The 23,355-nt window shown below is 37.1% G+C and overlaps 1 protein-coding gene across 3 annotated transcripts; it reads left to right on the forward strand.

The window, feature by feature from the left end:
• Positions 1 to 1,047: 1,047 nt before the first annotated feature.
• On the forward strand, positions 1,048 to 23,085 carry ADAMDEC1 (ADAM like decysin 1). 3 transcript variants are annotated; one of them, XM_033228890.1, is made up of 14 exons: positions 1,048 to 1,355; positions 8,959 to 9,077; positions 9,949 to 10,025; positions 10,759 to 10,837; positions 12,413 to 12,489; positions 14,588 to 14,774; positions 14,996 to 15,058; positions 15,806 to 15,877; positions 16,193 to 16,359; positions 16,711 to 16,792; positions 17,495 to 17,625; positions 18,489 to 18,666; positions 20,778 to 20,863; positions 22,375 to 23,085. In XM_033228890.1, exons 1-14 carry the CDS (start codon positions 1,268 to 1,270, stop codon positions 22,379 to 22,381), a joined length of 1,413 nt encoding a protein of 470 aa, XP_033084781.1. In that variant the 5' UTR covers positions 1,048 to 1,267; the 3' UTR covers positions 22,382 to 23,085. The 3 variants fall into 3 exon arrangements, with proteins under 3 accessions (XP_033084781.1, XP_033084784.1, XP_033084775.1); XM_033228893.1 differs by having other exon boundaries at positions 22,609 to 23,085; XM_033228884.1 differs by lacking the exon at positions 22,375 to 23,085 and adding an exon at positions 21,518 to 21,807.
• Positions 23,086 to 23,355: the final 270 nt, after the last annotated feature.

The raw sequence follows: 23,355 nt of genomic DNA on the forward strand, positions 1-23,355 counted from the left end.
GTTAGATGCTAAGAAACTCCCAGATGTATCAGTGGAAAGTAAGTTCAGCAGTTAGAAGGTATGGGTTTTTAGATTGGGAAAATTCTATACATAATAATTTAATTTGGCCCAACTTTCTGGAAAGCACCGAGTCAATGTTTATCAATCATCTCAAGTTGATTTACCCTTTTTAGCTAAATAGCACTTCTAGACATTTATCCTGAAGTCGCCAGGAATTCAATTAAAGAAATACACACAACCACACATTACATGGACACTCAACACAAACCTATGTACAAAATATGATAGTCATTAAAATTACATCTTAATATTCAATGTCATGAGAATGCTTAATGCTTATGTTATAGTGCCTTGAAAAAAAATAAGTTTCTTAAACCCTTTGCCCAATAAGGTGAGCTTTCCTTTTCTGCATAAAAAGATGAAAATACATTATAAAAATGTTAACAGAAGTTATTTCTTGATGTCGGATCATTGGCAATCAATTTTTTTCCCCATAACAAACTTGTGATATTATGATCATGAAAATCTACCATATTGTCAGAGAAACATTGTTATTTTATAAAGTAGAACTCAAAAAGTACACCTCAAACATATTTCATATGGTGTAGAGTTTGGTCAAGGCTAGCACTGTCAAGGTTATTTACATTTTTTGTACATGTCTTATACATGCACATTTCTTTACAATTTTACATGCATGTGCATATGTGTGTGCAAATGCATTTGAATTTTATAAGAATCTTGAAGTAGTTAATATTATCAGCATCTCCTGTTGACTCATAAGGAGACTGAACGTTTGAGAGATTTGCAGTATCTTGGTTTGTAGGACTTTGCCTGGTGCTTTTTAGATTCTGTGTTCACTGTGATAGTTTCTCAAAATATGTACCAAATACTGAAATATGTCCTAAATATGCAGATTTATTTCTATAAGGATACTGAACAGCAATCATGATGGTCCAGCTTGGCGACTATGTAGATATGCACGCGAGCACCTCAGTCTCAGTTCACACATTCCCACTGCTACAGCAGCACCAAGGGCAAACAGTGTCCAGATGTGAGTCCTTAACGAGCTATAACCACAGCCGTAAATATCTCTCAAAGATGAGGAACATTCTCATGATGTTGACACTGCAATTTTTTGACAATTTCCCAACACTCTTAAGAAACATTCCCCAATCTCACACGAAAAGTGGGAGTTTTAATTTTCTTGTTCAACTTCTAAAGAGAAATTGGGGAAGATAAAACTGGACACTGGGGAGACCACAACTTCATGCTGTGTGGGACCTCTCAGCTACCTGCAGTAGCCACCATGTCTTGGGTCCTGCTGCCTGTACTCTGGCTCATTGTTCAAACTCAAGGTAAGTACCATTACACCAGCATTTTACATAAAAGTCAAATTATTTGATGAATGTTTAAAGTGCTTTTTTTTTTTTTTAAAAAAATGGCATCTGTTTTTATGGTCAAAAGATCACTACTATTTGCATTTTGGTATATTTTCTACCTCTCTCTCTGCAAAAGCAAACTATATATACATATGTATGTGTATCTTTTTGAGTGAAGATATTTTAAACCACTATATGAAACATGCATTCTAAAATTTGTCCTATTTCCTCAAATTGTTATATATTTTAACAAATAAAATTTTATGTCTGCACAGTATTTTCCAAAATAGAGGGAAAAAAGCTACATATTGTTCCATTCATTATGTCTTTTCTCTAGTAAATAAAGTTTTATTAACATCTTCATGAATCACGGCTGTTTAAAAATCTGCACTTTGGGATATTTCCTTGAGAAAAATTCTTAAAAGCAGAATGACAGGGTCAGAATGACTAGTTCTGGAAAGGAAATCCCTTTTGTCTTTGAGATTGATTATTGATAGATGAACCAATTTGATGACACTCTATACACACCCTACAAATAATTTTCAAGTCAGTGGTTATTGTACTAGTGATCACATAATAAGCATGTTAAAAGTCAAGCTGTAAACCTGCACATTTCCATGTTAAACATATTTGTGCTAAACCCTATATTGAAACAGGTAAAGTACATAGCTGAGGAGTTATCCAAACTCCCCACAAAATTCTCACTTGCCGAAAGGTTGCTGCGCAAAAGCTGCACACACATGGCTGGCTCTAGCTTTCATATTCTTTTACATTTCCTCATTGTCCATCACCAATACTATACCCCAAAAAAGGATAGAGTATTATACTAATAATTATGCAATATATACACATAGCTTACTGAAGTCTTTGCAATTATTCAATCCATATAAACATAAAAGGACAGGCTTATAGTCAACAGTTTGTGATTTGCATAATGATTTAGTAAGGATGTCTCTGGAATTCTATTTCTTATTTAATAACCCTACTAGATCTATTATTTTCTTTTCTAAAACACACCATCCCAATGACAACACAGAACTAACTTCCTGGCCAAAAATCAAATCCCTGTATTTAAGACAACTTCCTAATCATAGCTTTGCTAGGATGAATGACAGGGAAGAGTTTAAAATAGAATGAGGGCTAAATCATATATAATTCCATTATTAAACCAAAATCAGATGTATTATAATTGCATTATTAAACAAAAGAGAACATTAATTGACCAACTGAACAACTATGCCTGTGCTGTCTGATGAGAATTGTATGTAAAGTCACACAACATATAATGAAATAGAATTTGATTGAAATAAAAAAATCATCTACACATCTTTTTCCCCCATTCCTGAGGCCTCAAAACACTCACTGATACATTTCTAGAAAAGTGAAACTTGTTTTTATTACTATTGTTCTCTCAAAATTCTGCTGAAAAAGTCACTGAAATACTTCTGAATTTGATGATAGTCTACAACACCCATAGTGCCCAAGTAGCCCTACATTTTTAAATATTCCTCCCTATTACTTTAGATAACCCAATAGTTAACAATAAAAGCTATTATTTTAGAAGATATTCATTAGGTTGCAGTTAACTAGATAATTTTATACCTCGTAATGTTCTTATGTTTACTCATACACAATCTTATCTGGTAAATTATTCTTCTTTCAAGCTCACAACTTTCTGGAACTTCCACAAAATCTTACCATCATTGTGAACAGTGCATGAAACAATCATGTTCAAACAAACTTGTACTCATTCAACTGCTAAGCAAAATGAACTTTAGCATTACATTTGTTTTGCTTTATGTGTATAAAAACCATGCCAGAAGTTTCTGGGGAAAATGGGAGGGATTGTAAGGTTTTACTTTGTGTTCCACCATATTCACCCATCTACTGCTTCTTGTTCCTATATGATCAGCCTTACTTTCTGCTCCTCTCTCTGACCTATCTGTGCTGGCTTAACACCTCTATTTGTCTTCTAGATCTTATCCCTTCTCATACAAGGACATTGACCTAAAATTTTCCCTCCTTCCTACTGTATCTATTCCATGTTTTCCATGGAATCACTCCCGTCAGCATATAAATTCTCCCAACTTAAAATGAATACCCCTTTTCTTTCTCTTCTGCCAATTAACATCCTAAATTTTCTCTCTCCTGCCGAGTCTGTCCCACAGACCCTGGCTGATGGATGAAATGAGTACTCAGACACAGGTATGCAATGTAAGAGCAGCTAGCTAGAGCTGCCTGGCCCTAGTGGCCAGAGAGCAGCTGTTACGTTTTGCCAGGCCAATTGATTCTGGTTGGCTTGTTGTTCACACAACTCATCATATTCTGTCTGCCAGAGCGGGTATTGACTGGTCTCTAAAGTTGTTTTAGCTAGCACTGACCAGTCAATGGGGTCATATGGAAGTCTGCTATGGCCTCAATGAATCCTTTCATAAATGGGCTAGCGGCTCTGTTCTCTAATGCTTTTTCTTATTTCTTTAGAAGTGTTAGAAAGCAGTGGGTTCATGTACCTATTTGCCTTGTTGATCTTGCATCATTGGGCAGGTCAAGAGTTCCCCTTCCAATTCCACTTGCCTAAGACAGGGTCCCATAATGGTAGTGTATTTTTTCCAATTTATTGGGGGAGGGGGCTCAGGGAAAATATTTGTTTCCTCTGTGGTAGCTTTACCCAGTAATGGTGGGGCTGAGGGAGGAGGAGGAGGTGGTAAGGTAGATAATGGTTCTTCCTTCCTTCCCTTTTAAGGCTTTTCTGTGTAGAGTGGGGACAAAGCAGCCCTGACTAAGGCCCATAACGTTAAAGATGTTACTGGGACCTGTTGCCCTTGTATATGATGTTAAAATTTCTTCCCACTTGTTCCCAGAGCTCTAGGTTTGGCATGCCTTCTTCTGGGAACCATGGGTTATAGAAAGCAACAGTTTGCATTAGGTCCCTTAATTGTGCCTCCGAGACACAGGCTCCGCTAGCTTTAAGCAGCTGTTTCAATACTTTTATATACTGTTGCTGTTGAGCTGATAACTTTGTCCCATGATGACACCCTAGCTTGAAAATCCCCTCAAACTTTGAAATCCCCACCAGTCACCAATTACTTACTTTGCAGTCTTCACTTTCATTCTCGAGGGTTTCATCACCATCCATTGCAGCATTCCTCATGTGGGGCACCACCTGCCGGGTCTGTCCCGTAGATGCTGGCAGACGGATGAAATGAGTATTCAGACATAGTTATGTACTGTAAGAACAACGAGGTGACTGACTGCCTGGCTCTGGTGGTCAGAGAGCAGCCCTGAGAAGCTGGAGCTGCTTGCTTTTATTCAGCACAAGCTCAATGCCAAAAACCTGGAGCAAAAACAACCTGTAGGTAATTAACATTTATTGTTCCCCTTTCAGGGAACTTCAGGTGCACGGATGATCAAAGGTCAGTTCCAGGTCAACATAAGTAGATGAACCTGTTTAAGAGAAATCCCCCTATACTCCCTTGTACCTGCTCCTTGCCCTCTGCCTCAGGGTTATAGAACAGCTACCTTCAGTTATTCTTCCCCGGTGCGCTGCAGAATCTTCTGAACTTTCAGAAGGTTTGCATCCTTTCCCTATAGTTTTTCCCACCACTCTGACCAATCCACCACATTCACTTTTGCATAACAAATCTTCAAAGGTGCTGTGTATACACTTTTCCTCTAGTTAGTCTCACCCTGTTCTCTTCTATCCTACTTCTACTGAGTTTTCATCTCCGGCACTCCACCAAGACTGCTCTTACGGCTTCAAGGATGTTTAATCCAGTGGTCATTTTGGGGGCATCATATTCTCATGTTTTTCAACTTTCTTTCTCCACCTTCCTCTCTCTTTCCTTTTCTATGGCCTGAAACACACCATTTCATTTGGTGAACTCCTACCTCACACTGGCCTCCTTCACTGGTTCCTCCTCTTCTCCTCAATTTCCTAATGTTGGAATAGCCCAGGGCTCAGTGCTTGATACTCTTTTCTTTTGTAGCAGTGTTCAGTCATTTGGTGATTTATCTAATCTTTAGCTTTAAGTACCATCCACAAGAGGACAACTCCCAACTTTTTGCCTCCACACTAAAATGTACTTTATTTCCAACCAATCCACTTAGATGCTGTTCATGGTGGGCAGGTCTATGCAAACCACCCCAAAGCCCAAGGAAGTTGAGAGGCCAAAGAAAGAGGCTAAAAGATCCAGTTTTTTAGAAAACAAGTCTTAATAAGGGCTTACAAAGAGAAGTTATGTCTGTGTCCTGAGTGGTGACGAGACAACACAGACAGTGGATCCCTATTCCATTACTCTCCAGATCCAGGGCCTTTATACTATAGGAGAGGGGTGGTTCAGAAGGGATGTACAGGACAACTGAGGTATGATAGCATCACAGCTGTTTGACCTAAGGGCAAGATTTATGAAAGTACCTGCTTTTACACAAGGAACAATGGATACACTGGAAATCTTAGAGGGCTCCCAGAACAGGGATTAATCAGAAGCCAGTTTGCCAGATTAGCATCCAAGATGGAGTTGCTTTGGCCTCTACAGATGCCTAGTAGACATCTCAAAACAACATACCCAGAACCTTTCCCACATATCTATTCTTCCTTCACCTTTTCCCAAGTCTGTCAATGGCAATTCTGTTTGCTCAAGGCAAAAATATCGAGTCATCCTTGATTCCTCTCTTTCTCTCATGTTCTATATCCAATCCTTCACCAATTCTATTGATTTCACTTTCAAAATATATCTAGTATCTGACCACACCTCACTGCTTCCACTGATACCACTTTCATCTAAGTCACCACCACCTCTCTCTTAGATTATTGCAGTATCTTCCTAAATGATCTCTCTGATTCTACGCTTGCCTCTTTGCAGGATATTCTCTACAGATCAGACAGGGCAATCTTATTAAACAAAAGTCAGATTATGTTACTTCTCTGCTCTGAACTCTCCAGTGGCCCCCATTTCACACAGAGTAAAAGCTAAATTTTGTAAGAGTCTATCAGGTCTTGCACAATCTATTCATTTCCATAACCAACCTACTTGTGTATTCTATTATTCACTCTTCTCATTCCATTCCAGCCAGATCCCTGTGATTTCTTAAATGCACTCTCTGTCCAGGATCTCACATTAAAACCTTATTACTAGCTCTTTCCTCTATCCGGAACTCTTTGTTCCCAAAGAATGATATTGTTCAGTCCCACATCTTCCTGAAGTCTTGGCTTAAAAGTGATCATCTCGATGTGACTATCATTACTTCCCTATTTAAAATTGCAACACTCACCTCTAATCCAGCAATCACAATCTCCTTTACTCTGATATATTTCATCACTACAGCATTTATCATCTTCCAACCTGTAAATAATTTAATTATTCATAATGTATGCTTCATATGTATAAATATATGTAATATAATGAATTTTATAAGGGCATGGATCATTATCTATTCTATTATTTCATTTAACCTGACAGCCTCAAACTGTGCTTGGCCTAAAGTCAGCATTCAATACATATTTGTCAAATGAATACTTGAGTTTTAATATAAAAGAAATATCAGAGAAGATAAGGTGCTTACTGTCTAGAAAAGAATGTAATACTTTTACATTATTTTTTCTTCTATGTAAAAAAATCAAAGGTAGTGATTTGACACATCATAGTTAAAATAAGAGTATAATATTGACCCAATGTCTCCATTTTTAAAATGTTTTTGAGTATTAAGAGGTTGAAATTTCACTCAACCTTGTTTTACTATCATTTTGATATTCATTAAAAATATACTGTTGGGATGGGCACGATGGCTCACGCCTGTAATCCCACCACTTTAGGAGGCCAAGGCAGTGGATCACAAGGTCAGGAGTTCGAGACCAGCCTAACCAACACGGTGAAACCCCGTCTCTACTAAAAATACAAAAATTAGCCGGGTGTGGTGGTATGCAGCTGTAATTGCAGCTACTCAGGAGGTTGAGGCAGGAGAATTGCTTGAACCCAGGAGGCAGAGGTTGCAGTGAGCCGAGATCGGGCCACTGCACTCCAGCCTGGGCGACAGAGCGAGACTCTGTCTCAAAACAAACAAACAAAACAAAACAACAACAACACTGTTTGATTTGGGTTTTTTTGTTGTTTTGATTTTTTACTTTATATATCTTGCAAAGGTTTTTGGCTAAATCACATTGTAATCTACTCTTATAAAGTTTCTCCAAAGACAAATAAGGTAGATAGAACAAGAAGTGAGGAAGGAAAACAGAGATTTTGAGGGCTCTTCCAAAACTGCATGATTAGTGCTAGGGTTGAGACTAGACATTATTAAAATTCATTCTCATTCCAAGCGCATGGCTTTTTCCACTAATGGACTCATATTCTCTTTCAATAAAAGATCATTTACTCATATACTTCTAGATTTCCTGTTTTAGTATGTGATGAATCCTGCTCAGGACAGCATTACAACAGAACTTTGGGAGCTGACTAGGAGGGAATTCTTGCTTTGTGATTTCCTTTCATTTTCTGTATCAGCCAGGTGTAAAATCTCCTGTTTTCCCTAAGATCACTCTGTCATACTGAGTGGAAAACTATCTCTAAGCACAGATATGTACGTATGAAAATGTGAGCATTCAGAAATAAGGCTGACCTTATGTGAATGATTGAGTAATTAAAAGAAAAAATAGAAAAAGTATTCCACCATCTTCCTAATAGGATACTAAATAATTTTATATATTTTATCTTATTCAAGTTTTACACTAACCTATACCTTAGATAACAAACTGGTACAAAGCTGAAGTGACTGCTACGAGGTTATTTAGCTAGGGCATAAGACCACGTCTTTTGGCTCCAAGATAATTTATTTTCTATTATTTGTAAACAATGAAAATCTGTCTATGTAATGTAATTTCAAGTACATCAAGAAGAACATTGTGTCCATAAACAGTATTTCTCCTTCCTCTCTGAGGCTTTAAAACTCTTCAAAGAGAGGCAAACAAAATCTTTATTTCTTTGAAATCTAAAGTCTTGAGGGAAAATGCTGAGAGAAAAAGCCACATGGATTATTGTCACACTGAGGAATAAAATTACTGCTAGTAGAGTCTTTCCTAAAAGTAAAGTATTATATACAAAGGAAAAATTTTATTTTTAGAGTGTATAGTCAGGAGTTGTGCTTCAGAGGGAAAAGGGTATAAAAAAGAAAAAAAAAGTCTTAGAGGGCATTGAGAGAAAATTTCACGATTTTTAAGAAGACTCTAAAGCAAGAAGGAAATAGATTACTACAGGCAGAATTCTAGGCTCACACAACCCCTGTTCTTAATCCATAACCTGTCCTTTCTAGGCATGGTGGTCCAGTGTTTGCATGCACTGAGAGATCATCTGAAGAACTGTTTTGTAATCTTCATGTCTTTTCAGAATGAGGGGAGGGAGAGAAAAAAAAATCCTTGTCATCAAAGCTGAAGCAGGAGAATCAATTTGTTATTCATAATGTTTGCTCTCTACATAGGAATGTAGTCTTCACTGCCCTTTTAGCAACCCAACAAATGAAAACAAAACACAACACGACTAAAACTGAAACCTTTAAATCATTTATGTGAATGTTATTTCTCTTTCTCTAGCAATAGCCATAAAGCAAACACCTGAATTAACGCTCCATGAAATAGTTTATCCTAAAAAACTTCACATTTTACACAAAAGAGAGATCGAGAACAACCAGACAGAAAAGCATGGCAAAGAGGTAAGCAAGGTGAATGACTGTGGTAGATGTTACAATCATCCAAAGAGGCGATAAAAAGCCTTTTCACTAACAGCAGTGATGTTACAGTTACCATCTAACAGTTTCATACTGAAGCCTATGTATACAACTCCCCTTTGTTCAGGAGACAGCTCACAATTTCTCAGAATGCCGCTATAGTTAAGCAGCAGAGTCAACAACATCACTTGATAAGAAAGGATAAAGCTGCTTAGACATTTCTCTCAGTTTGAGAGTGAGGAGAGAAGCCCAGGAAGGACAGCCATCTTTAACTGAGATGTTGTTCCTGGCCAGCCTCACCACCACCCCTTTTCTCCAGTGAATTGTCTTTTTCCTCAGCCGTTTTGTCAATAGTGAAGAATTAAATTTTGTATCAGTAGTTAATACAATATTTCTACTATTGATTAAAGATATCAATTATTTGACTATTACATTGTTGCAAGTATTTCCCTCATTTTGTAATTGTTACCTAATTCTTAGTGGGTTGTGAGTTTTTGTTTTTGTTTTTAAGTGTATTTAGTTTGGTTTTAAAGTAAGAAAAATACACACCTTGTTTTGATTCCCTGGCTGGGGGATCCTGAGACACTATACTGTACATTAGGACAAATGAGAAGTCCCTATCTCATGTATTAAAGCTAGTTTAATCTGTAAGTGTTATTATCACATAATTCTACTTTTTGAAAGTCCATTTTAGTGCATAATGTGTTTTGTCTCATATATTTTGAAAACACCAGAGAACTGATTTTATCCTATATGCATTTGTAATTGTTCTTCTAATACATACTACATATATCATTACAATTATTTTAGTTATGTTCAGAAATATAAATTGTTTGATGTAATTAAATGTTTTCAGGAAAGGTATGAACCTGAAGTTCAATATCAGATGATCTTAAATGGAGAAGAAATCATTCTCTCCCTACAAAAATCCAAGTAAGTTGTACCTTCCAAAAGTCTAATCACTGGATTAGGTTATGAAATTGGGGAGCAATCTTTTTCAGGCTCCATTTAGTGTGGTTTGACATAGAAGACATGAGGCATTTTGAGCTTTACATGATATTAGTTTGTGCTAAAAAGGCTGATTTCCTAGGAAACTATATACGAAGTGTAAAACAAAAGGAATGGCATATGTAAATGACTTTCTTTCTTGACTTTCCGGGAACTTACTGAACATCTTTTTCTACTCGAATAAACTCAATACTTTGATGACGCTTTCCATTCTTTTATGAGAATGTATGTCCAAGGCTGATTCAAGATTCATGGCCTAGAGATACATTCCAGGGGATGGGGTTCCTCCTAGTTTTATAGCAGTTAGTAAACTTCTCCCTGAATGCAATGGGCCTATAAGCATATTTGTGACTCAGCACCCTTCAAAGGTTCTGTAGAGGTTGTGTCCTTGGTGCAGGAAATCTCAAAATGACTAATTTGAAGACAGGGAATCTACAGATGAGAAGGAGATGAGGGGACTTCCTCCCTCAGATTTAATAGGAAGAACTAACTCTCTGATTTGCTTCAGTAGCAGAGCTCCAATGTTGGAAGAGGATAGTAGGTCAGAACCTTAGCTATTTCTCATTGTAGACACTATCACTGTTTTAGTGCTGAAGTTCAGGGAGTTCTGCCTTTCTTACCACCCAGAGTGGTTCATGCAGCTCTCTGCTCTCTCCAGGCATCTCCTGGGGCCAGACTATACTGAAACACTGTACTCACCCAGAGGAGAGGAAATCACCACGAAACCTGAGAACATGGTAGGGTCTGAATACTTTGTGGGACTCTTTTGAGCTTTAGATGTTATTAGTTTGTGCTAATGTTAACTAAGATCCCCAAAGGACTCAATTATTTTATAAAATTCATAAGTCCAAGAACAACTTCAAAAAATAATCAAAGGACTTGAAAGCAAGGTGCTCATCTGTGACCAATGAGACAACAGTTTGGAAAATCACATTCAGCTTTTAAAACATAGGAGCAGCAGAAGGCTTCCAAGTGTCACATTTTTGGAAGTAACCAAAAGTCCACTTGTCCCTAGACCATTTTATCCATAGGTTAGAAAAATTCTTCTCTATGGGTACTTAAAACCTCATGTCACTATTTACTATTTTCTGGAGATATATGCATTTATCCTGAGGTCAGCAATGAAATATCCATTATTTAATTAATATTTTTATATCTGATTAAATCATTACCCTGTAGATAATGCCAGGGCCAAATGTCAGACATTAAGAATCATGGCATATAGTATCAGGAAGAGAATACAACAAATCTCAGTCAAGAGGTGTTCACGTTCCCAAGCTAGGAGAGTTTCTCAGAGCCATCCTACAAGGTACCCTAAATGTGTATTTCTCTATTTAAAAAAAAAAAAAAAAGACTTCTGCCACAAAATGGTTCTTTGTTCCCCATGCTCATCAAAACTGATTTCATGAACGTCTGAATTTTTGCTAACACCATCTTCAGCGGACAGTGTCTGATAAATTAATTCATGCTTAATTGTTAATAGCTGATGATACATTAATGAGGAATCTTCTCAAGTCTTCTATGAGAAAATGTTTATGTTGACAAGATCTCTTCCAAACAGGGAGAAAAGACCACAGATGGAATTTCAGACCCTGAGGCAGGTCAATTTATTTCGCACTGGAGTTTTTTCATTACCTTTTTAAGATCACTCCACATAAGTGGCCCCTTAACTTTGCTGACGCGGGCCAGCAGTCATGTCTGAATCTCTAGCTGTAGACAAGTAATTTTGGGTCTTTGAGGCTGATAAAGGGATTCCACTAATAGATCAATTAAAACAGTGATAAAATCAGTTAGTCTGAGGAGCTCAGGAGTGACAGTGTGAAGTACTGAGGATTCCCCCGTCTAGAAAAATAGACATTTTACTTATTTGTAATGCACAGTGCCTTTGGGACTCAGGACAGGGAAGCCAAATTCTTGAGCACCGACCCCCAAACCTGAGGACCCACTGGGAGTCCTGTAAATCCCTAGAGTATTGGCCACTTTTCAGAGAAAACAACCACTTTCTCTATGAGCCCACCTAAGTTTAACTTCCCTGGACTCTTCCTTAGTGTAAATTAATGTCAGAAAAACAGCTCAGCCACCAAATATACAGAGCTTCCAGTGAAGCAATTCTGAAAACCTCGGAGGTTCTTGCTGTTTGTGTTTCTGAGAATTACTCTGGTCACAGTCACTACCTGAAGAATTTTTACATATTCAAGACAGTAGCTTTCCTTACAACTGTGATACATGTATTCTCATAGTTCATACATTTTACACACACACACACACACACACACACATTTCTGAAGCATAATTTCTTTTTTCCACTCCAGGAACACTGTTACTATAAAGGAAACATCCTAAACGAAAAGAATTCTGTTGCCAGCCTTAGTACTTGCGACGGGTTGAGGTAAGAACTACTATCAAAATCATTCAAGATCAAGATGCTTTTTGTTACACAGAATTAAGTGCTACTAGATATTGTCTTCTTACTATTGTGGTAAATTTTTCATTGCTGAAATGCTTAATATATGTGGTTAAGGTGAAGAACAAAGTATTACCCTGACAATCATTTCATAATCTGCTGCTCTAGGAGAAGTCAGGCCTAGAATGGTAAAACAGGAATGCTACACTGTGGACCTTGCTGTGGACCTTGATGATGTCTGGATCCACTTCCGTGTTTGTCCACCCTACTCTCTGAAACAGTTACTTCTTGTTTTCTAAAACATTCTTCCCTGCAATTGTCACAGTTGAACTTAATTGTAGAAGTATATGTGTTTCTGTTTACATAGATAATTCTTGCCAATGAGAGAAAGCTTGGAAAGTAAGAAAAAGCACAAATAAGAAAATAACAGGCCAAGCGTGCTGGCTCACACCTGTAATCCCAGCACTTTGGGAGGCCGAGGTGGGCGGATCATGAGGTCAGGAGATGGAGACCATCCTGGCTAACATGGTGAAACCCTGTCTCTACTAAAAAAAAATACAAAAAACTATCCGGGTGAGGTGGCGGGCGCCTGTAGTCTCAGCTACTCGGGAGGCTGAGGCAGGAGAATGGCGTAAACCCAGGAGGCGGAGCTTGCAGTGAGCTGAGATCCGGCCACTGCACTCCAGCCTGGGTGGCAGAGCGAGACTCCGTCTCAAAAAAAAAAAAAAGAAAGAAAGAAAGAAAGAAAATAACAGGCCAAGCGTGGTGGCTCACACCTGTAATCCCAGCACTTTGGGAGGCTGAGGCGGGTGGATCATGAGGTCAGGAGATCGAGACCATCCTGGCTAACACGGTGAAACGAGTTTCTACTAAAAATACAAAAAAAATGAGCCAGGTGTGGTGGTAGGCAGCTGTAGTCCCAGCTACTCAGGAGGCTGAGGCAGAAGAATGACATGAATCTGGACAAGATAGGGCCACTGCACTCTAGCCTGGGCGACAGAGCGAGACTCCATCTCAAAACAAAAAAAAAAAAGAAAAAGAAAATAACAACTACCACAAAAGTTGACCTCTAAGTGATCAGTGTTATTAACATTTTGTCATGTTGGCACCCTTATATACACATATAGACAAATGTATCTTTCACAGCATTGAAATAAAAAAGTAGAACACATTGTTCTTCCAACATGGCTCATAACACACATGACAAGTTTTTCACATATCATAACATACCTTCAGGAATATAATTTTGAACAGTTATGTTGGATTTAATATTTTATTATATGGATTCACCTTCTATTTATGAACAGATTATCATACTATTATGATTATAGAAACAGGGATTTTTTTTTTTTTTTTGAGACGTAGTCTCGCTCTGTCGCCCAGGCTGGAGTGCAGTGGCCGGATCTCAGCTCACTGCAAGCTCCGCCTCCCGGGTTTATGCCATTCTCCTGCCTCAGCCTCCCGAGTAGCTGGGACTACAGGCGCCGCCACCTCGCCCGGCTAGTTTTTGTATTTTTTAGTAGAGACGGGGTTTCACCGTGTTAGCCAGGATGGTCTCGATCTCCTGACCTCGTGATCCACCCGTCTCGGCCTCCCAAAGTGCTGGGATTACAGGCTTGAGCCACCGCGCCCGGCCGAAACAGGGATTCTTTAAAGCAACTTCTAATCCCGCGTGTTACTCTGGTTGGCCTGTTGATCATTCATGTTCCCCTCCGGGGTTCTTGCTATCTAAACATTCCCTTACTCCATTTTCCATTATAGTCCTAGGATCTGCCATGAAATATTTGTTAAATGAATCAATAAACTATGGAAAAATATTTACCATGGTGCAAATTCCAAATTCTTTGGGATTGTTTCATCTTTATAATTTTTGTTCAGAATTCTCTTGGTAAGTAAGCTAGGCTTCATTTTATATCGACAAATAGTAATTCTAACTTACATTACCAAAAGTTAGCTGAAAGGTCTAAGAATGACAAGACTATATGTGAAGTTGGGATGGAGGGGCAGACATCAATCCATTCTTGGATGCAAATATGACTCTGTGTGTCAGGAATCCTGAAATACAAGTTTCTGTATCTCCCAGAGGATACTTCACACATCATCATCAAAGATATCTGATAAAACCTCTGAAGAGCACAGAGGAGAAAGAACATGCCATCTTTACATCTAACCAGGAGGAACAAGACCCAGCTAATCACACCTGTGGTGTGAGGAGCACTGGCAGGAAACAAGGCCCAATCCGAATCTCTAGATCACTCAAAAGCCCAGAGGTGAATACAATTCCATTACCTCATCGTTTACTTCAATTGTCTCAGCAAAGATAGGCGATATACTACTATTCTTAGAAATGAGTAACATGTGTCAAGTCTATAATTTATTTACTTGTTTTTCTATTTATCTTCTATTTTAGGGGAAAAAAGTCTCCTTTTAAGCTTTGGAATCTTTTAGGATAAAGACAGTGACTAACAATGTTCTTTTATTCTTTGTAAAGCGAGAAGACTTTCTTCGGGCACAGAAATACATTGATCTCTATTTAGTGCTGGATAATGCCTTTGTGAGTATGAAACACACAGGCCTCTTGGCCAGTTCAGTCACCTTTTAAGTTTACTTATCAAGCAAAAGCAAGCAATAAACTATTTTAACTAATAATGGGGCATTTGTCCACCTGGGTGTCTTGGCTGTTTACTTGCCTTGCCAGCAACAGTTATTATCTCCTCATCCCCTTTAATATCCATCTGCCATGAACATATTTAGATATTGGCAATATACTTAACACCAGATAGCTACAGGAAATCAACCAAAAAAGAAAAATAAAAAGAATGCATTATTAAAATATTATAATACTTCATATCTTAATATAAAATTAAATATATTTAATATAAATATTATGTCAATATAAAATCAACACAAAACTCTATATAACTTAGAAATTATATTGATAGATACAGAGGAAAATACTAGAATCTACTTTTCTATCTAGCAAATGTTGCTTTGTAATCAAATTTTAATCACATGATTCTGTTTAAAAACCTTAAAATTGTTAATTTGATTTATTCAACTTAAAATCATAAAATTATAAGAACATTAAAATTTTACATGAATGTCTAACTTTTATCAAAAAACTTTTAACATTTGAAATAGAATTTACCAGAACACAGTCTTACATTATTTAATTATGGAATGCACAGATGTTAATTGTAGTGAAATGCATAATTTTTCTTAAAATGTGAAATCCTGTATGCCATCAGCTTTACCAGTGTAATTTGCTATTTCACTATACTTTGTGTTTTGTATTTTACAGTATAAGAACTATAATGAGAATCTAACTCTGATAAGAAGCTTTGTGTTTGATGTGATGAACCTACTCAATGTGGTAAGACATTAGTCATGTAAACTTCTTGTTTCTGCATAGAAGCCTGGAACTTCCCTATGATTTCACCAACAAGAAGTTAAAAAGGTCACAAATGCCTTAAGTTAAATAGTTCAGGGAAATTTTAGCAGAACAAAGATCAACATCAAGGTGAAATTATATGCATTGCAACAAAGACAACTTTTAAAATTTTTACTTTCAAAATGGAAATTCATTATTTCCAGTCTGTCACTTTATCCATCACTTGGGGTCAACAAAAGTTCTCAAACACAAAAGGAATCCTGAACATTTGTATGAAGATAAATGCTCTTTCTACAGATTTATAACACCATAGATGTTCAAGTGGCCTTGGTAGGTATGGAAATCTGGTCTGATGGTGATAAGATAAAGGTGGTGCCCAGCGGAAGTACCACGTTTAACAACTTCCTGAGATGGCACAGTTCCAACCGGAGGGAAAAGATCCACGACCATGCTCAGCTCCTCAGGTGAGCACATGCTGGCCAGGTGAATGTAGGCAGAATGGATTGCTATCCCCAAGGTTCCTTAGCAAGTGTTTCAGCTCCGTAATAGTTCCCTGATCAACTGTGAGAGTGCTTGACATTGTACCACTAGCAATTCACCCGTGAGATTATTGGATCAATAATCAGATGATAGAATGAGCTCTTGGATATAAGATAACCATCTGTGGTCATTATAACACGAAGGAATAGAAGTTTTTTTGGGCCTAGTCCATATAAAAAGGCTAGGGCAGTGAGGCAATTCATTAACATAATTAACAAAAGCTAATGGTTACAAAGGCTCAGATTGTGACAGTAGTATCTGTGACTTTCATACAGCGGGATTAGCTTCAACAATCGACGCGTGGGACTGGCAGCTTCGAATTCCTTGTGTTCCCCATCTTCGATTGCTGTTATTGAGGTGTGTAAATTTATAGTAAGCCTCCCTGTGGTTCTGCATCCTCTATGAAGTCCAGCATAATACCTTATATAGAATGAGCAAAATGAACATTTGCTGAATCAATGAATCAAGGTAGAAATGAACTACTGGTAGGTCATGGCACTGAAGACTCCTTGGATTATGAAACAGAACATCTCCTTACATCAGCCTTGCTAGAGCATGCCATGTCATTCTTTAGTTCATGTTAGAAAATCAGAGCAGGAATATTGGAACAGAAAGGGGATCCAATACCTTCTGTGACCCGGGTTAACACTAGTCATCCCCAGTATCTGTGGCCAGAGAGGCCAGACAAGGAAGAAAGGTGCATGTAGATGTCATGTGGCCAATCACTCCAGTGTCATAGATATCATAGCAATAGGTTTTGGAGACCTCTGATATGGTGCCTATGAGTACTTCCTATGAAGAATGTAATTAATTTAACCATGATTTACTGGTAACTTAGTATCCATCAGTTCAACAAATATTTATTGAATACAATATATTGTATCCATAGGACCCAACCACTTCCGATGCTCTTTCAACGTTTTGCAATACACGGTGAGAGGGAAAGGAGCAAATGGTTCACTAGTTTTCATCTCTTAAGCCATTTTTAAAGTACTGCACATTGGCAACAATTGAATAAAAACAGAGTAAATAAATGTGTCTACTTTTTTTTTTTTCCAGGCTAAAAAAAAGAATAATGTGGCTCTTGTAGCAGTGATGTCACATGAGCTGGGCCATGTCCTTGGTATGCCTGACGTTCCATACAACACCAAGTGTCCCTCTGGCAGTTGTGTGATGAATCAGTATCTGAGGTGAGACCTCGTCATCCTAGAAGAAGAGAGATGTTTTCCAAGCCTTAAAGAATTTGGAAGCAGTCTACAGATGTTGAATGGGCATATTTTTTCCCAAGGGTTGTGTATCCCATTAATTCAACCTCCAGTCTCTTGAGGCACAAATTTTAAAAACTACCAGGACTCATTCTTTAAGATTTATAAATATGCCAAGATAGAGCTTGCAAGTATGGTGACCTTATAATTTTGACTTAAAATGATTCTAACTTAAAATGAACCCATAGTTTCTAAAAATATTCATCTCATTATGATGATGACAGGATCGTCTTATACTCCTATCATCAATCAACCAATCATCTATTTTTGCCTATTTATGAATTACCTGTGAATGCCAGGCACTTTGCAAAGACTTTGGGATAGAAAAATAAATCAAACATACTTTGTTCTTGAAATGCTCACAAAGAAGAAGAGAAATATTCCCATATAGCCCAGAAGCCTGCAACGACTTCCTTTCATTGATTCCTTATTATTATCTCTTGCCCCTCATTTCTCAATGCAAAATGAGTGGATCATTACAAATGGTGATGGCTGTCACTGCTGTCCTTTAGAACAATACTAAATGGCCACATGGAAATGGAAATCCTTTCAGCTCTATGAATTAGGCTCTAGGAAAAAAATTTCCAAATACCACAGTACGCATGTTCTATCACCTACGACATTTAATACGGTGCAGTCCTAAATGGTTGCCAAATTTGGAATTTCCATTGAGGTCGGTAATACAGTTAGATAAGTCAGAGTCTTGTGTTTCTTTATCTTTATTCTGTGTTTCACACAGAAGGCACCACACTGTATATCATATTATTTGAGTTTTCTTCTGATTACAGTTCAAAATTCCCAAAGGATTTCAGTACATCTTGCCGCACACATTTTGAAAGATACCTTTTATCTCAGAAACCAAAGTGCCTGCTGCAAGCACCTATTCCTACAAATATAATGACAACACCAGTGTGTGGGAACCACCTTCTGGAAGTGGGAGAAGATTGTGATTGTGGCTCTCCTAAGGTATTATTTATTAGATTTTGACTGGGGCAGAAGAATTATGAAGTTTTCTTTTTGTTTTCCAATATTCTTTTGGAAATTCTTTCTAAAGACAAACCTCGCATCATAGTAAAAAAAAGATTTGCACTTGTGTTTTTGCTACTGAATTTAGTAATCCTTTGAAAGGCATTTCAAAAACCAGGACATGATTTTGATGTAATTATATGAAGTTAAATGTAAAGAAGTTAATTGTTAACTATAACATGTCACTTATGATCTTTCCAAAATGTGTATTAGTCAGAAATTCCTAAATGACATAATGTCACAGTTAATCATCTGTTGAACAGGAACAATTAGAGATCTAGAAGTAAGTTCTCAGAGGTAGAGTGGGTCTTTTCTCATCAAGCCAGCGTGTAAACCAGGTTGTAAACAAAACAGAGAAGAGGAAAAGAAAAAATAATCACAAAAATCTATAGAAAATGGGCTATTAACATAGAACATCCAGAATAAGCACTATGATTCTGTTAATTTCTATAAATCAGACCCTTTCAAGGCATTTGTGTATTCTAAACAACACTGACCACTAGCAATCCCATTGTCTTCTAAAAGATATTTCTGTTGTCATAACAAGTTTCTTTTACTTTTAAGACAAAGACTAAGAATTCTTGTTTGAAGAGATTGCACATATCAGATAATCTGAAAATTACTTTCACATACACCATCTCTTCTATTACTCACAAATATACAAAATATTGCCATTGTCCCAATTTAGAGACAAAGTGAGGCTCAGAAAAGTTACCTAGTTTCAAAGATACACAGCTAATCATTGGTGAAGCAGGATGCAGCCCAAGAAGTATCCATTACTTAAGATAGCTCTGTGACAATGAGCATGGAGTCTAAACTCTCTATGCTTCAGTTTATGTATTCAGAAATTTTAGGTGGTTAGATTACATCAGAAGTTTGTGCAGCATAACTTAGTCATTTGTGAAGAATATTGTAAACTTTCTGTTAATTATAAAGAAGCATGGAATTTTACAAAAGATTTGACATTTTATAATAAATTAGAGTTATGTTTATCTCATTCTTACTTGCTTACATTCCTCTATGGTTTCTTGGGTGGAAGACAATTGAAGATACTTAAAACCCTAGGTACTTCTGGTTTCAGCAAGTAAACGGTATGTATTTACAGAAAGGAAAGGGGGAAAGAAGAAGGAAGAGGCCAAGAGAGGACCATTGTATACAGAATATGTAACATCTAAAATTCTTGAATTATGTCAGTCAACTCCTGTATTATTTTCATATCTTGTTGATATTTTTCTTCTGTAATTGAATAAAACTAGAGAGTTTGGGCTTAGGAACAACTGAATTTCTAAATAACTGTTTTCTTATCCAAAAACTAGTATATATACTTTATACAGTATTGTTTATTGATTAATCCAATTTCTCATAGATCTGATATGCCAGTTTATTATTCCTAGGTATATAATTAGGTTTTTTTTTTTCTATTTTAAAAATAAGCTTTCTGTCTAGGAATTTCTCCCAGGCATGACACTATTTTAAAGATTGTAACTTGACAATGCATTTTAATGTCAATCTCTTCATTGTTTTGTCATTACTGTTGTTATTGCAAACTTGTCCTCAAATACCATTGAGATTTGATGGAAATGCATTAAATTTATATTTGACTTTGAAGGGCACTGATATTTTTACAACATTAAGCATTGTCTTAAAAGACAAGTTGTCTTTAAATTTTCTGAGGAAACTTATATATATAAAGTTCTTCATGGAGTTCCTGCACTTTTGAAAGGCCTTCTAAATTGTTTTCATATTTTTCTTTCTGCTGTATGTTCATTTTTTTTAGTTTGGACATACACATCATACATCTAGACAAAATTTATTTTTGAAAAATTCTTGAATAATTCTATTGCTCACCTTCTAAGGAGTAGTCTTCATTGCTGATGATATTTTGTTTTCTATTTTTCAATGTCCTTAGTCATTGTCACTGGAATTTGCCTATCAGAGTAATTTAGCTTAAAAAGTAAACTTTCATTGCCATCTTGTACCAGAATTCTATCACCTAGTCTATGGGAAGAAAATGTTGAACCACCTTTTTCCATTGTGTGTGTGCTTTGAAGGAATGTACCAATCTCTGCTGCGAAGCCCTAAAGTGTAAACTGAAGCCTGGAACTGATTGTGGAGGAGATGCTCCAGACCATACCAGGTAAGACCTTTTGCCTTCTTTATTCCAAAATGTTTTCTCACTTTTATTTCACATTTGAGAAAAACATGCCACTGGGTTCTATGATACACTAAAACATAATGTATTTTATATTTTTCAAATGACTCAATTTTGGAGAGGAAAACTAGCAACCATTATGAACATGACGAAGGATTGTGGACAAACACTCATGAGAAAGTAGCTACTTTGACCTCTGTGAGATTAGGGCTGCTGGAATCTATGCCAAAACCTGTTTAAATTCCTGTTAGAGAACGATGAGTTTAATACCAACCAAAATGAGAAAAGAAAAGTGTATTTAAAAACAGCCTCAGTTGATGAGCTCGTTTTATTCTTGGTTAAAAGCTGATAGTTTTAATTTGCAAGGCTGTCAGAAAATCGATAGCATTTAAGAACATGCTATAAAATTTGACAATTTTACTTCCTTTAAAGTGTTTCAATGAGTCATAATCCAGGTAGTAGTTCTGTGTCTTATACAATTCTATATGACTTGGGCTAGGGAACCCAATTACTTGGAAAATGGTACTTGTTTCAATGAAAAATAACCTCTAAATATAAAAATGGCAACAAGAAAAATCAAAAATAGGGGAAAGACTCAGGATACATTGTCTTTACTCCCCTTTCCCGAATCTTTTCTGGAATAGAAACTGCAGAAAGAGTATAAAGAAAATAATTGACTCAAGCACCATCAACTATTATTTCATTGGGAATGGATCAGCAAGGTCAAAGATAAGGACCAACGCTTGCTTATTTACCAAGCACCATTTAATACAGCCTACATGAATCATGGAATGATTCCACTCTGCAGGAAATTCTGGAAATTGTGCCCAGGCCAGACACATAGCATCGCAAAAGAAAAAGAATCATCCAGGCCGGGCACGGTGGCTCAAGCCTGTAATCCCAGCACTTTGGGAGGCCGAGGCGGGCAGATCACGAGGTCAGGAGATCGAGACCATCCTGGCTAACCCAGTGAAACCCCGTCTCTATTAAAAAATACAAAAAACTAGCCGGGCGAGGTGGCGGGCGCCTGTAGTCCCAGCTACTCGGGAGGCTGAGGCAGGAGAATGGCGTAAACCCGGGAGGCGGAGCTTGCAGTGAGCTGAGATCGCGCCACTGCACACCAGCCTGGGGACAGAGCGAGACTCCGTCTCAAAAAAAAAAAAAGAATCATCCAGCTATTTAGGGACTTGGAACCCTAGGTGAACATGCCCCTTACTGTGCAAGATACGCAATTTATACCATGGAAAGAAAATTGGAGGTAGACTCAGGAAACTAAAATTCTAGTCTTTTCTGCCCCAAACTAGCTGTGGGACTTTAAATGCACTTAAACTAGATTTTTTTTCACTCATAAAATACAGCGAATAATATCGTCTCTTAAATAATATGAATTCTTACTCACATAATTTACATTCTATACATTTTCATTATCATTATTACATAATATTTTATAACTTGTAATAACCCTGGCTTCCAAACTTTATTTTTCCTTTAATCAGAGACTGAATCCAAAAGTCTGCTTCACTGAGATGCTACCTTGCCAGGACAAGTACCAACAACTCTAACTGTCCCAGGAATCTGGTGAATTTTCACCTGTATATTTAGACATAATGGCCTTTCACTTGTTATTCTGCTTTCTATATTGTTATCAGTACAGGAAACAGGTAAACAGATGTACTTAGAGACGCTGGCTGTTTGTTTAGGCCTAATCTTTCTTTCTTTTTTTTTTAAAGATCATGAATTTGTGACTTAGTTCCGCCCTTTGGAGAACAAAAGAAAGTAGCCTTCCATCAAAACACCTTAAAATGCACCGCTGAATTATTCAGAGTTAACACTCCAGAATTGTTAAATTACAAGTACTATGCATTAACGCTTCTTTCATCTTACTAGTATGGTCTATAAAAAGAAATACCACTTGATGGGTGAAGGCTTTGGCAATAGAAAGAAGAATAGAATTCAGGTTTTATGTTATTCCTCTGTGTTCACTTTGCCTTGCTCTTGAACGTGCAGTATTTTTCTATCTCATGCAAGGAATGATTAAATGTAAATAATTTTCATTTTATCATGTATATCCTATACACATCTCCTTCATCATTATATATGAAGTTTATTCTGAGATGTCTACATTGCTTACATTTTAATTGAGCCAGCAAAGAAGGCTTAATGATTTAATGAACCATAATGTCAATAAAAATGCAACTTTTGAGGCTTTTCTGTGTGGTCATTTATGAAACTGAGTATTTTCAAGCTTCTTTGTAGGTTTGTGTTAGGTGTTGAAGCCGCACATCATTGGAAAATCATCGCTCTGGTAATTTAATAATATTGTCACAGATAGCCAAGCAATGCTATATGGATATGAGAAAAGGAGGTCGTGCCATCTTTTCACGCCCAAAATGGCATGATGTGAGGCCAGTCACACAGGAAGACCAGGTTTCTTCCTGAGGTTTCCTTCTCCAAATAATTTTTAACAATTAATGAAA

The sequence above is a fragment of the Trachypithecus francoisi genome, unplaced genomic scaffold (genome assembly GCF_009764315.1).
Source record: "Trachypithecus francoisi isolate TF-2019V2 unplaced genomic scaffold, Tfra_2.0 Contig01440, whole genome shotgun sequence".
Classification (NCBI taxonomy): Eukaryota; Metazoa; Chordata; class Mammalia; order Primates; family Cercopithecidae; genus Trachypithecus; species Trachypithecus francoisi.

Coding starts and splice junctions, on each gene's coding strand:
- ADAMDEC1 (XM_033228884.1), top strand. CDS start 1,268: ATGCTGTGTGGGACCTCTCAGCTACCTGCAGTAGCCACCATGTCTTGG. Junction 9,078..9,948: donor CAGAAAAGCATGGCAAAGAG/GTAAGCAAGGTG, acceptor AAATGTTTTCAG/GAAAGGTATGAACCTGAAGT. Junction 12,490..14,587: donor AGTACTTGCGACGGGTTGAG/GTAAGAACTACT, acceptor TGTATCTCCCAG/AGGATACTTCACACATCATC.